General features: G+C 41.9%; 1 protein-coding gene across 4 annotated transcripts in view; it reads right to left on the bottom strand.

Annotated features, from left to right (window-relative positions):
• lyst (lysosomal trafficking regulator) overlaps nucleotides 1–13,924 on the bottom strand; it is a 108,783-nt gene that overhangs the window by 41,863 nt on the left and 52,996 nt on the right. For all 4 annotated transcript variants that reach the window (XM_041790358.1, XM_041790355.1, XM_041790356.1 and 1 more), the window contains exons 14-19: nucleotides 11,710–11,900; nucleotides 9,730–9,975; nucleotides 9,468–9,641; nucleotides 2,804–2,953; nucleotides 1,340–1,477; nucleotides 1,061–1,259 (exon numbers count right to left, since the gene is read on the bottom strand). In XM_041790358.1, the coding sequence (XP_041646292.1) occupies nucleotides 1,061–1,259; nucleotides 1,340–1,477; nucleotides 2,804–2,953; nucleotides 9,468–9,641; nucleotides 9,730–9,975; nucleotides 11,710–11,900 (1,098 nt within the window). The remainder of the gene's footprint in view (nucleotides 1–1,060; nucleotides 1,260–1,339; nucleotides 1,478–2,803; nucleotides 2,954–9,467; nucleotides 9,642–9,729; nucleotides 9,976–11,709; nucleotides 11,901–13,924) is intronic.

Below are 13,924 nucleotides of genomic sequence, written 5' to 3'. Positions count from 1 at the left end.
TATGATCTGAGATAAAAGTTTCAATTTATTAGTTCAAAAGGTCAGAACATGATACTAAAAATAGAAAACAATTTTTTTAAGAGCAAAGTTGGGACAAAGCTGAAATCATAAGTTTTGAAGGTCAGAATATTACCATAGCTAAAATTTAAAATCATAACTTTAAAAGTCCAAAATATGACTCAAAATTTTAAATTGTGAGTCTCAGAGTTCAAAATATAGGATTGAAAAGACAAAAATTAGGAGTTGAAAATGTCAAAAATTTGGGCTAGAATTCAAAATGATGACTTAAAAAGTTAAAAATATGACTTAAATTCAAAATTGGGAGTGTAAAAGGTCAAAATATGATATAAAAAGTAAAAATTAGTTATTTAAAATGTCAAAATATGAGAAAAAAAAATTAAAATCATGTTTTTAAAAGTCAAAATATGGGATTAAAAATCCAAAGTAAGGAGTTGAAAAGGTCAAAATATGACTTAAAATTTAAAATTGGGAATCTAAAAGATAAAATGTGACATATAAAGTCCAAATTATGAGTTGAAAAGGTCAAAGTATGAAATGAAAAGTCCAAATCATAATTTTGAGTCATAATCTTGAGATGCAAAAATGGAAATACGAAATATTTTTTTTCACCACTTTCTTGACTTTTTATGAAATCTTTATGTTTTAACAAGGATATTATAAACCATCAAGATTAAGTTTACTTTTTCACACTGGAGGAAATCTGCAGACCTCAGACTGGTGGGCCAGTTAGAATACAAATATGATATGATCTTGCAGGCCGGATATAATCGTTCCACAGGCCGCATTTGGTCCTCGGGCCTTGAGTTTGACACCTGTGTGTCAGAAGGAAACCTTCACTCTTTCAGTTGCTGTGATTTAATCGTGCCCTACTGAGGTGAAGGGGTCAGGTTGGTCTCTGTTTTTAGATTTGTCTGTAGTAACAGAGAAAGCGTCGCTCCTCTGCTCAGCCGTCGTACTGACGGATCACACAGACAGCTCTGAGACCCCACCCCTCTACATGGAGATGAATCTGCTGCTCCTAGCTGCTCCGCCTCCTCACCTATGTGCAGGTAGAAGTAGAAGCTGGACGGGGTGTGGCAGACGTAGGTGTTAGTGGGTGGGTGAACCGCCAGCAGGAAGTTGTAGATCAATTTCAGCAGGTCCATGTCTGGAGGAGACCCCAGGACCTCCTGGATGATCTTAACAAAGGACAGGCAGACTTCCTGTGGGATGGCGGTCAGATGTTCGTCTCGATGCTCCTGAAAAACAAGCGTGTCATCAGTGACGGACTCTGAGGAGTCAGAGGGGATCGCTACGGCACGCCTGCGGCAGAGTTTACCTGTAACACCTGGCAGGTGAGCAGGAAGCGATGGACGACTTCAGCTTTGAGGAACTGACGGATGTTGAAGACCTGATGAGGATGGTGGACCCTGATAAGGATCTCCAACGCGGCGAGGAGAGTCTCCCAAACGCCAACCTACAGAATCACAAAGGTCAAAGGTCACATAAATGTTTGTTTCACTCTGACGTTGGCGTGAGAAGGCTGCGACTCTGCAAAGAAAAATAGAGTCTGCAGAATCTGTGAGGAGACACAAACACAGCGACTACTGCTGACTCCTAAAACCCAGACTCTCCTTCCTCCGGTCTACGACCAGAGACGATGACAGGAAGTATGTTTGCGCTAACTTACTGAACTTTTCCCGATTTCTGGACGAGGTCTCAGTCAGAAAATACCACTTTTATACATTTCTTTCTGCACTCAATGGTCCAGACTGATTGATGAGAGCTGCTCCAGAGGTGAATGAATTTATCAGCAGCTCATTATTAAATGATGGTTTGAGTTTTCTTCTGTTCATCAGGATGAATGTAAATGAATCCAAAAACCCTGGAGGAACCAGGAATGTGCTGATTCAGTAAAGCTGTTTAAATATTCCTTTCTTTATAACAGAACCATCTGGAACCTGATGAGAGAAATAACGTACCTGTATAAACTCTGAGTAAAGACAGTTAGGTCCATAAATACCTGGACGACCCTGTATGTTTGTCAGCCATTTTAATTCTATTTAAATAATTGGAATAAAACCATCAAACTGTGACTGGGGTGAAGATTTTGAGCTTTAATTTCAGGAGTTTTCACAAAACTATCAAAGCTGCACCATCATTTAAAACCAGGACCAATGCTAACACTGATTTTGTTATTATTATACTAATAATTATTAAGCAGACAGCTGATACCAAGTTTGCTTCCTCACTTCTGGTCCCATAAAGCCAACGTTTTCTCTCATGTTTGTTTTCTATGCATTAGCCGTTAGCTGTGCTAAATGTTAGCGTAGAAACATTTAGACACAGATGAACACCTGAGATGGATTCAGGTTCATGACCACCTTAGAATCACAGCCACTTTATTCAGGGTCGCTGCATTATCAGGAGTTTAAAGGTTTGTGGACGAACTAATGCTGCACAATCTGGTGACAATGAGTAATTATTATTACACTGGACATACAGCAAATATGTGATTGTGATTATGGTATAATCTGATGCTATCAGAGTTTACCTGCTGGTTATCAGGGAAAACCAGGAGAATAATGAGAGTTTTGAAGTCAAATGACCACTGTCAGAGTTAAACTGATATTTTACAGTGTCTATGTATTTATTTACTGATATTTTACAGTGTCTATTTACTTATTTAACATAAACACGGCCTTTCTGCAGGAAAACCTTTCTGTGCAGCAGCAGCAGCAGCATTAGGACAGACCAACAACAATGACAGTATGACAATCAGCTGTGTGATGTTGGTGCTTACCTCAGCTTTGGCCCAGATCTTCCAGTCCAACAGGACATCAGAGAGAAGTCTGATATCCTGAACCACAGCCGAGGACTCGGTGTCCAGACGAAACTGACCATCGTCCCCGAGGACCAGGACTGATCCACTGCAGCAGCCGTCCAGTAACGTCTAAAGGGAGACAGAAAACACACCTGAAATAAAGGGCTGGCTACCCTCGTACTGCACTAGTGTCTCCAACACCAGGCCAACCCCCACAGAACTCCACGTTTTATCACTGTGTCCACCATAACTGTGACTAATACTGATGAAATGTTCTCCTGAGTTTCCAGTAGAGCCTGTGCTCCTGAGATGAGATTTAAATATGAAAGCATGTGTGTTAAACTGGAATCACTGGTGCTGACCTCCTGGAGAACATTCAGGTCCTCCTGGGGCTGAAAGTATCTGGAGAAGTGACTTTGGGGTTCAATGGACCCCTGGAGAGCTGCCCTAGCTCCTTCTTCTACAAAGTTATCAGGTTTAGATGAATGGCTTTTTTACACAAAGCTCTTATAGAGGACACATTTAAAGAGGCTATAGGTCACTGGAGCAACAATAATGCATGTGTATTTCTGCTGCTCTGAGAGTATGATGAGTATTCAGGAAACATGGTTACATAGAAACGTGCGTTTCTGCAGACCTCCAGGCAGTTAGACCAGAGGTTCTCAACCAGGACCCCAAAAATAAAGGTGCAAGAGACTGGGGACCCCGCCTGTACCCGAAGGTGGTTGAATACAGCCATACACAATCTAGAATAGTCATGTGCAGACAAGGCCGCCCTCAAGGGGGGATATAGGGAAGGGCTTTAACCTGAAAAATAACCACTCTCACCGAAGAAGCAAGCAAATTTTTTATTCATTTGTGTGGTAGATAGCCTTCTTAAAAATGGGTTTAATCACTTTTGTTAAAAACAGACATAAAATGGGTTAAAAATGGCTAGAATAGGTTAATAATGGCAAAAAACGATGGAAAAGGTGATGAAATTGTTTTTTTAAAAGTAGCACAAATTGGTTAGAAGTAGCAAAAATTTGATAAAATTGGTGAAAAAACAAGCAAGAAGTGGCAAAAAATGTGGTAAAAAGTGGTTAATAGAGGCAATAAAGAGTCAACAGAGGCAACAACAGGTGCAAAGTCCCAAGACTTGGTCCAGAAGTTGCAAAAACCGGCAGAAATAAGTGTTGGAAAGGGTTTAAAATGGGAAAAATGGGTTTTAAGTGGCAAAAATTGAGCTGATTCTGATCAGGGTTTTGGTCTGTAGCTGATTCTGATCAGGGTTTTGGTCTGTAGCTGATTCTGATCAGGGTTTTGGTCTGTAGCTGATTCTGATCAGGGTTTTGGTCTGTAGCTGATTCTTCCTGATCAGGGTTTTGGTCTGTAGCTGATTCTTCCTGATCAGGGTTTTGGTCTGTAGCTGATTCTTCCTGATCAGGGTTTTGGTCTGTAGCTGATTCTTCCTGATCAGGGTTTTGGTCTGTAGCTGATTCTGATCAGGGTTTTGGTCTGTAGCTGATTCTGATCAGGGTTTTGGTCTGTAGCTGATTCTGATCAGGGTTTTGGTCTGTAGCTGATTCTTCCTGATAGTGAGGTAGAACCAGAGGCATGGCCTCTCTGAGCTGCTTCAGTCTGAACCATAGCTCTGTCTGTGCTGATGTAAATGTCAGAATAGGCAGACTAGGGAGGGGAACAATTAATCGATGATCGATTAATTGGTCATTAAGAATTTGGTCGATCACGGGGAATTTAGCTGATCTGATGTTGGCATTTTAAAAGAGACTAAACATGTCTTACTCTGCACTGCACAACAATATCTACTGTTATGACATTGTGAGTGGGTTTTAACAAAAGCAATGAGACATCTTGCCCATCAGGGGGCGATTTAACTTAAGGAGAGAGGGAGAGGGCAAACAGAAGAAGTACTCGAGCAGCGCAATGCATTATCTCAATCTGCCGGAACACAAAATGAAGAGAGCGAAGCGAAGTGTGGTGTGGGTCTATTTCAGTTTAGAGAACCATTGAGAAACACACTCATTAGTCACCAGTTTTTGTTATATAGGGAAATGTTATATATATCTGAGTTTCCGTTAGCCGGCATTGGCCAGTAAAAAGGGTGGAAGTCCGGCAGATAAAAATATAACCGGTCAAAATGTCCGGCAGAAAACATGCCAATGACCAGATAAGTAAATACTGAATGCTTGCGGATTATATTTTGTGTAACCTAGAAGGTATGTCGCAAGAATGCGTTAATATAAACTAAAAGTGGCCTAATCTTACTGCGGTGCTGGGGTTGTTTATCTCCTCAGATGACAAGCATGTGGCTAATTATGTATGCACGATGACGTAAAATCCAAGCCTCCTCTCTGAGCATGCGCAGTACTGCTGGGACTGGGCTGGAAAAATTTGACCAGAACATTCTCATAAAGCTGAATTTTAATCTAAGTGAGGTTTTCCTGGTTAACCAAAGGCTTAATATCACCAGTGGTATGGAGGGATTTTGTGTCATCACTGCGAGTAATGGAGAGGCTGAAACAAAGGGAACTGTACAGCTGAGCGTTGTAAACACCGATGAAGCAGCAGAGAGAGAGACGCCTACGCCGAACAGATTAGTGGACCTCGATAAACTACCTATGACCAATCCTCAGATAAAGTTGGATTGTAGTCAACACAGAATCACATCATGCAGAACGGCATGGACCGCTGGAGCTGATAATGAAGGCTCTGTCTCTCCTCCTCGTCCGTAGCTGGCCGTTAATGCTCGGGATGTCCTGGCTAATTAGCAGAAGTAGTCTTGGATAAGCCGTTAATGAGAGGAGGACTGGACCGGACTATCTACTGTGGAGCTTTTGTCTTTTTGGGACTAGTCCAAATAAACCAGGATGGTTGGATTTCCAGCTTTAGCAGAGGTTACAGTTAACGATATCATCATGAGGACTGATATTAGCAGCTGACGGTAAGACTCATTTTTCATTTGAAATGTAGGGTTCTAACTCAGTGTCCATTTAACAGAGCACCTTCTTCTGTGTTAGGATGCTTCGTTGTTGTCAGTGGAGGATGATATTTGGCTGTTGTAAGCTGCTAAGTTATGATAGCAGCCAATGTGCTAACAGGCTAACGGCGCTAATGTGAAGCTAACTGTTGTTTATGAGTTTAACGTGGGCATATATTGTGTAACTGACTGCATGTGTAAGGAAAAGTGTGCAGCTTTCATTCTGATACTTTAAACCACTTACACAAAGAAAAATAAGAGAAAGTCTTTGTGCGGTCATTTCTAGGGTCTAATCATGTGTCTGTAGTAACAGGGTAATAATTACTCAGGTTTACTGTCAGCTTAGTTTCTACTGTCTCGGTTTTGGGTCAGGTCTGGAAATAAAAATGTGTCCTCTCTCTCGTTTAGCGCAGACTTGTATGTATCAATGTATCACAGAATATCAAATTTATGCATTTTGCTGCTGTTAATGCAGCAAAATAATGTTAAAGCAAATGTCCAGTAGCTGTTCTAAATGGCTGGAATCCTTGAGGACTGCTGGTCATTTTGACCAAGGACAAAAAAGTCTAGCGGAAACGCTGTTATACATATGCCCACGTATGCATGTTTTTATACATACATAATGATTAATCAGTTAATTGATCGTTAACATTATAGATGCTCGAGTTGGCAGGTTTCTTCCAAACGCCCATCCCTATACTAGACTAATGATCTCTGTGTGCTCTGTCATCCTCAGAGAACATCTAAAAAGTCTGAGCTCCTCTTTCTCCATCCATCACACAAAGACTGGATTTTATTGACGTGTTAGCGGTTAGCATCCAAACTTCTCTGCTGCTCATTTATTGATCTGTTTGTGGTGGTCAGTGCACGGAGTCAGGCCTGTTTCTGGATTTCCCACAGTGCCATGGTGCAGCAGAATGATGAGAAGGCCAACTAATTTCAGTTACCCAGCATGCTTTGTTCACCTGCTGCACGCCATCCCCACAGAGACGTCTGAGCATCTTTAGTCCAAAAACATAAACAGCTCCAGTCAGCGGAGCTGCAAACGCGATCTCATTCTGATGGTTAACTCGCTCATTTTCCAGCTAATGAACTCGCCACAGGCACAGACTGTTTAGCTTTAATAACTTGGCGTTTGCTAACACTTCGTTTCCCTCCAGCTCTATTTCCTCCTCTCAATATGGTCACTGCTGGCTCCACAAACAAACACGACGGCTCCGCTGCCAAGCTGAAGCTTAAAACGACAGCCTGCTAACAAGGGAGGAGATGTTGATGATATTTAACTTCAGATTTCCTGTGAGATAAAGGACACTGTGGTTTATGATGCTATGTTAATGCTGAGCTGGTCAATAAGTAGATGTGGGGCCTGATGCTGAGGAAAGTCTGTGTACAGAGAGAACCTGGCAGTGAATGTGACTGACAGCTATGAGGAGGCGTCTAAGACTCATCATTGCTGGGATCAAACAAATGAAGTTTAGATTCTGACTGTGTCGTTTTTATAGAAAAAAGCATCCATATAAAAATACTGTGCATCACCATTAGACCTGATTCTGGTCCATGAGAGTCCTGGTAGACCCGACCTATCCTGGTGAAACCGTGACTCTGCAGGCAGACGGAGAAGGATCGATGCAGACTCAGAGAATTTTAGACTGCTTATCACTCCTTCAAAACCAACAGCATTTACTCTCAGGGTACTCCTGCCTGGATCGATCAGAGACCATCATTTATGGTGAGCTTCACTGCAGTGGTTATCAATCCTTCAGCCCCCGGGGTCTCAAGACTGAAACGAGATACGAGCTGTAAGGATTCTGGATTTTATCAGTACCAGAATCTACAGCTCTAATTCCTGTTCTGATATCACAGCAAGAAGTCCTAGACTCTAAATATTTATTATTTAGAGATTATTTCTGTTTTTAATGGCCAAGAAACAGCATGTTTTCATTTTTCCTTGTATTAAAAATACACTCACAGTTAATAAGAAACTGTAAGACTGAAATATATTCAGAGTAAAAACCAACAACACCGTTATCTGTTTCTGCACATCAACATAAAACAAGTCTAAGGCAGCCAACACTGGGAATGCTAACCCTAACCCTGGCTGCTGAACTCTGCACACCATCTAAATCAGTGGTTCTCAACCTTGGGGCCAGGACCTCCTAGGGGGTCATGAGACACTGAGAGGGGGTCACCAGATGCCTTAAAAAAACTAAGAATTTTTTTTTAAATTACACTGTTGCCATTTTACACCAATTTTTATCAAATTTTAACTCTTTTTCATCACTTTTAACACATATTTTAGCACATTGTTGCCACTTAAAACCAATTTGTGTCAATTTTAAACCCTTTCCACCACAATTTTCTGCCTGTTTTGGTCACATCAAAACCAATTCTGCCACTTTTTCATTATTGCCACTATTAACCACTTTTTACACCCCCTTTTGCCCATTTTAACCACAGTTACCCTTTTTTGCCAGTTTATTTAATTTTTCATCCCAGTCCAAATAATTTTTCTCATTTTTCTTACACTTTAAAGCCATTTCAGTCACTTTTTTATCCACTTTTACCACTTTGTGTGCCCATTCTTGCCAATTTAATCAATTTTTGGTTATTTTTTGGCCACTTTTATCTAATTTTTGCCACTGTTAACCCATTTAATAATCACTAATAATATTTAAATTTTGTTTAATTTATACATAAATATGTATTTATATATATATATTTAATAATAATTAATTTAATAATAATTTAGAGCTCCTTAATGCACATTAGACTGGAGTAAATGTTGAACTATCGGCTCTTTAGGAGATACAGGGAATGTGCTGAGAATCAGAATGGAGTCATGACCCCAGAACTGGCCTTGAGGATTCTCATCTCTAGTAGCCAGGGTAAAGTCTAGAGGCAGAAGCCTGGGTCATCTAAGGAGAGTCATTGGTGAAGATCACCTGAGTGAATTTCTAGTTCTGTGTTATTGGCTGTGGTTTGGGAGACTGGGGGGTTCTAATCCCAGTCAGAGCGTAAGTGTCCAGCGTGGGTCCTTAACACCAGCAGCAGCTGTCCCAGTTCAAGTGGCTTTGGATAAACGTGTCTGCTAAAGTGACACTGCAGTTCTGACTGTAGTGATTTAAATAGTGGACCTGATGATAAGAATCCACTGAGACCAAAACTAAATTAATATTTCAGTTTATTGTGTTTGTCAGCTAAATATGAGTCCTTTAGAGGAGACGGGTTCTTAACATGCCAGTGCTCCAGCTCCATGCAGCTGTCCATGATAGCTCATACTCTCCTTAACTGTGTAATTCAAACTTAAGATTTAAATGTGTTGTCATGCAAACCCCAAATCACAGGAGATGCTCTTAATCTTTGCAGCGTTAATGAAAAAGTAAAAGAAAAGGGGGAATAGCAGTGCAGCCAGCTTGTCTGTCATGTAGGAATCATACTTTCCCGTCTGTGCAGTTTCCCTCTTTATTATGCAGCCTAAGGTGACAAATGTCATCAGAGCTGCAGCATGACTCTGCAGGAGTTCAGAGCTTCAGCTCACAGCTCAATCACAGACACAGCCGGGGGGCAGAGTGACGGCAGCCTCGCTGCTGAACGCTGGCTCAGAGCGGCACATGTGGATCAGGGTCACGGTATGGGTGAAAAGTTAACAGTGGTGCCACTCACTTTGAGCATGTGATATCCCACGATGCATTTGGACTTGATGAGGACCTGGTGGATCATGGAGTACCCATGGTAACAGTCCATCTCGTGGATGCGGTGCTGGTTGAACTTGGACAGCGACAGCAGCACACGCAGGGCCAGAGCCTGAGTCTTCTCACAGTCGCTCAGCTCCACCGTCTGCAGGCCAAAGAGGAGAGAGAGGGTGAACTTTGACCTCTGTGTCTCATCATGACTCTAAAGTGTATTAATGCAGGGAGCATCCTACCTGAGCGAAGAGGAAGACGAAGTTCCCAGTCCCTCCGATCTTGTGCAGGACGCTCTGCAGGCCCTGAGTTTCAGTCGGGAGCAGAGATCTGAAAGAGCTCAGCTCCAGGGAAACGCTCTGCACCTCTTTGGAGCTGAACGGTCTCTGAGTGACCACCGTCTTAGCCTGACCCTTCAGTCTGATCACGGGCTCATAGATGGTGTAGACTCGTGGACTGCTGGGAGCGTAGACCACCGCCAGACTCTCCTGCACACAAAAAAGCAGAGCCATCAACAGCAGCATACAGATACCATGCAAATGAGGTTTTCAGATCCTTATAACCCTGATTCTCCTAAACAACCTCGCCTGTGCCTGTATCCTGATGATGACCCTGTGTAGGTCCAAACCGGTCTATGGATTATTAGATGTGCCCTGAGCTACTGAAGGCTTTTAACATAATCCTTGACTAGAGCCAGTCTTCCTGGAGACGGCCATGGTGGCTTCTTCTTTTTGACTATTAAAACCTTGCTCTTATGGGGCGCAGGTGGCTGAGTGGTTAAGGCACACCCCATGTACGCGGACGGCCCGGGTTCGAATCCGGATGGGGGCCTTTACCGCATATCTCTTCCCCGCTCTTGTCCCTGTTTCCAACTCTATCCACTATCCTCCTCTATCAAATAAAGGCACAAAAATGCCCAAAATAAAACCTTAAAAAAAATAAATAAATAACCTCGCTCTTAAAGAGCACCTGGCTTTTACCTGGAGTTTGCCACATAGCAACAGCTCACGGTAACGTCTCTCCTTCTCCAAAAGAATAACTAGACGCTGTTTCTGTCTTTTTATGCCATCTTGGCAGTAAGAAGGAAAGGTCAAAACTTCATGTCACGTTTGGTTTCTCCTGGACTGGGCAGCAGGACTATGACTTAATAAAGAACAAAACAAGTTAAAAAGCAGCGTCAGCCCCGGTCTACACTGCTGATCACAGACCTGGATCAGCTTTAAGGAGCAATGCACAACAAACAGGAGCAACCTTTCAACAGTAATGGTGGAGATGGCAGCTAGCTCCTGCTTCTACAGTTTATACTGGCCACACTGGTATGTGAGCTGCAGCCCAGTTTAAAGAAGGCAAACAAACATTAAAGGTTATGTGGATTTTACAGGTTTCTGCAGACTCTAAACTCGCTCTGCAGCTGCAAATACAAGTGGCTGAACAGAGTTTCCCTCTGAAGATGTCTGGGCTCAACCTTCAGGCTGTGGAGCTCAGGAGTAGCTGAGGAGGAGATCAGCTGCTTCCTCACTTAGAAAGGATCTAGCTGAGGTGGCTTTGACCTTTCATCAGGATGTCTCCTGGGTGTTTGGAGGTCTTCCAGGCACATCCAATGGGGAGGAGTCCTAGAAAACACTGCAGGGATCATAAATCCCATCTGGGAATGCCTCAGGATCCTCCTGGAGGAGTTTAAACTGTCACTGGGGACATAGATGTCTGGGTGGACTAGTTTAGCCCACTGTGACCAGACTCCACAGAAGTGGAAGAAAATGGATAGGTTTAGTCACTGCTTATCCAAAAGTCAAATAAAATAAATTAAAAATGGTAATATAGTTATAACAGTCAATATCTGACTTTAAATGTAGTTTGTGATCACAGGTGTGAATCTGTAGGCAGAGTTTCTGACCTGAGGAACAGCAGAACTAATGTTATAAAGATTTTAAGATGATGTATTGTTCTTTAATCAGCAGAGCCATTAGCATTTAATGGAAACGATGTTATAATTAGTCTCAGTAATGCAGCTCAGGCTCAACTGTAATAGTTTTTCCCAGTGAGGGAATGACTTCCTGCAGTGGAGTAGTATCAATGACAGCCTATTGGAACAGCACATTAGACCGTAAAAAGCAACAATAATGAGATAAAAGAAGGATTTCCAGAGCCATCAGAGCTCTTTACCGACTTTCACAGAAGAGGAAATCTGGGTTTTTAACCCCACAGAGCAGAGGAGAACCTACCACCAGCGCTGCCGTGTCCACGTCCTTGCTCTTCATCAGCAGCTCCCGTACCTGCTCACACTTCAGGCCCTCCTCAGTGACAAACTTGGAGAATGTCACACTCGGCTTGCCGTACTTACAGGGCATGATGGAGGTGAGGTCGGGCCCGCTGGTGTAAAGGTAGAGAGCTTCCTCAGATCCTATTCTGGATCCTGACAATAAAAAAGAGAAATCATGATGGAACTTTTGAGCAAGACAGAAGAAGAAGTGAACATAGATGCATGTGTAGATTATTCATATTTGTCCTTAAGAGTATACAAAGAAATCCCAAACCGTTAACACAAACTGTTCATAACACTACAGAGGAAAACAGAAACATATCAGCATCACAGATAGGCTGATGATACTATAATATATGACCTAACCCAGCAAACTAATCAAGAAATTAGAATATTTAAAGGTGTAAGGCAGTGTCACTCATCCCTGCTCAACCACAGAGCCAGACTGTTGAAAAATACCTTTGCAAGATCCACAATCTAAGTGGTGAAAAGTGGCAAAAACGGCTTAAAGTAACAATAAAAATCAGTTAAAGATTGCAAAAATGGTCAAAAAGCTGCAAAACGGAAAGAAATGGGGAGAAAAAGTGGAAAAGAGTCTGAAAGAAGCAAAAAACGGTTCCTAAAAAATGAGTTACAGGTGGCAAAAAAAGGTCCAAAAGTGTCAAAAATAATGCAAAAAAAAAACAACAAAAATGGGCAAAAAAGCAGCAAAGAGTGGCAAAAATTAGGAAACAAGTGGTATTCAAAGGCAAAAAGATACTAAAATGGGCGAAATATGGTGAAAAGGGGAAAAATGGGATAAAAGTGGCTAAAAGAAGTGGCAAAAAATGGGAAAAAATAGTAAACTAGTACTATTTAATGGCAAAAGAAAGCTAAAGGGGGACGAGTGGCAAAAAATGGTCAAGTTTCCCTTTTTGAAGGATTTCTGGGGAATAACATTAAAAATGAAGACATAAAAAAGCCACACTTGGAGTATCACTGGTTTAAGGGTTTATTTTTCTAAGTTGAAGTGTACAGAACTATTGTTGGCTTTAACTTTATCGTCTGTCCTTGAAGGGAAGTCTTCTTTATGATGATACCCAGGTGTGCTGTAGAGAACTCCTCACAGACAGGTGTGTTGTAAAGTAGAGGAACTCCTCACAGACAGGTGTGCTGTAGAGAACTCCTCACAGACAGGTGTGTTGTAAAGTAGAGAACTCCTCACAGACAGGTGTGTTGTAAAGTAGAGAACTCCTCACAGACAGGTGTGCTGTAGAGAACTCCTCACAGACAGGTGTGTTGTAAAGTAGAGAACTCCTCACAGACAGGTGTGTTGTAAAGTAGAGAACTCCTCACAGACAGGTGTGTTGCTGCAGCATGAAGAAGGTAAACCTTGTTTTCAGGTTAATGATGAGTCAGGGCTTCTTCTTTCATATATTCTGGGTTTTAGATCTAGTCATGATGTTTTATTTTAGGAGGTAAGTGAAGGCGGGTTGTTTTGACCTTTTAGAAAACGGGAAGTTGACAACACCAGGGTGGAAGTCTGGTGTTCTTTGCCAGTAAAAATATTTAACATTCGATGAATTCCCGCGTCAGTGAAGAGGCTAAGGCTCGTCTAAACACATCAGATGGGTTCACAGGGTGAAAATCACCCGGAGATGAGCCATTCACAGCCAATTAGAGGCAACAAGAGAAGTATTCAGAGAGCCTCCTCAGGGAATGCTGGGAATCCGCAGCACGCCGCGCATCGCTCCAGAGACGAGGCCGTCCACCGCCACAAGACTGGAATCGCTTTAGACGGCGCTGCATGCTTCTCTGCTGTCCCTCCAATAAAACCACGGGATCTACCCGTCACTGCAGGACTTTTAGCTCTGATTCTGAAATAAGAAGGAATGATCCCCTATAATAAATATTTCTGCTTTAAGAAAAAGAAGAAGAAAAAATGGCTGTTAAAATATTTGGGGGAATTTGCTTTGAAATATGAAGTATTTTCATGTAAATGTAGGAGATATGTTTGGATTTTTTAAGAGTTTAATAGGAAGATTTGGCAGAAATAGCTTTGAATTTTTGGACAGTTAAATGAAAATGTAGGAAATGTATTTGAATTTTTCTACTGGACTGTGACTCTGGGAGTGAGGGTTATCCTGTTAGATTTCCAGGCATGTTCATGGAACTTCAAGGGAATTTCTTCAGATGTT

Source organism: Cheilinus undulatus, linkage group 6, assembly GCF_018320785.1.
Source record: "Cheilinus undulatus linkage group 6, ASM1832078v1, whole genome shotgun sequence".
Classification (NCBI taxonomy): domain Eukaryota; kingdom Metazoa; phylum Chordata; class Actinopteri; order Labriformes; family Labridae; genus Cheilinus; species Cheilinus undulatus.
Note: the sequence above shows the minus strand (reverse complement) of the source record. Positions and strands in the feature narration are given on the sequence as shown.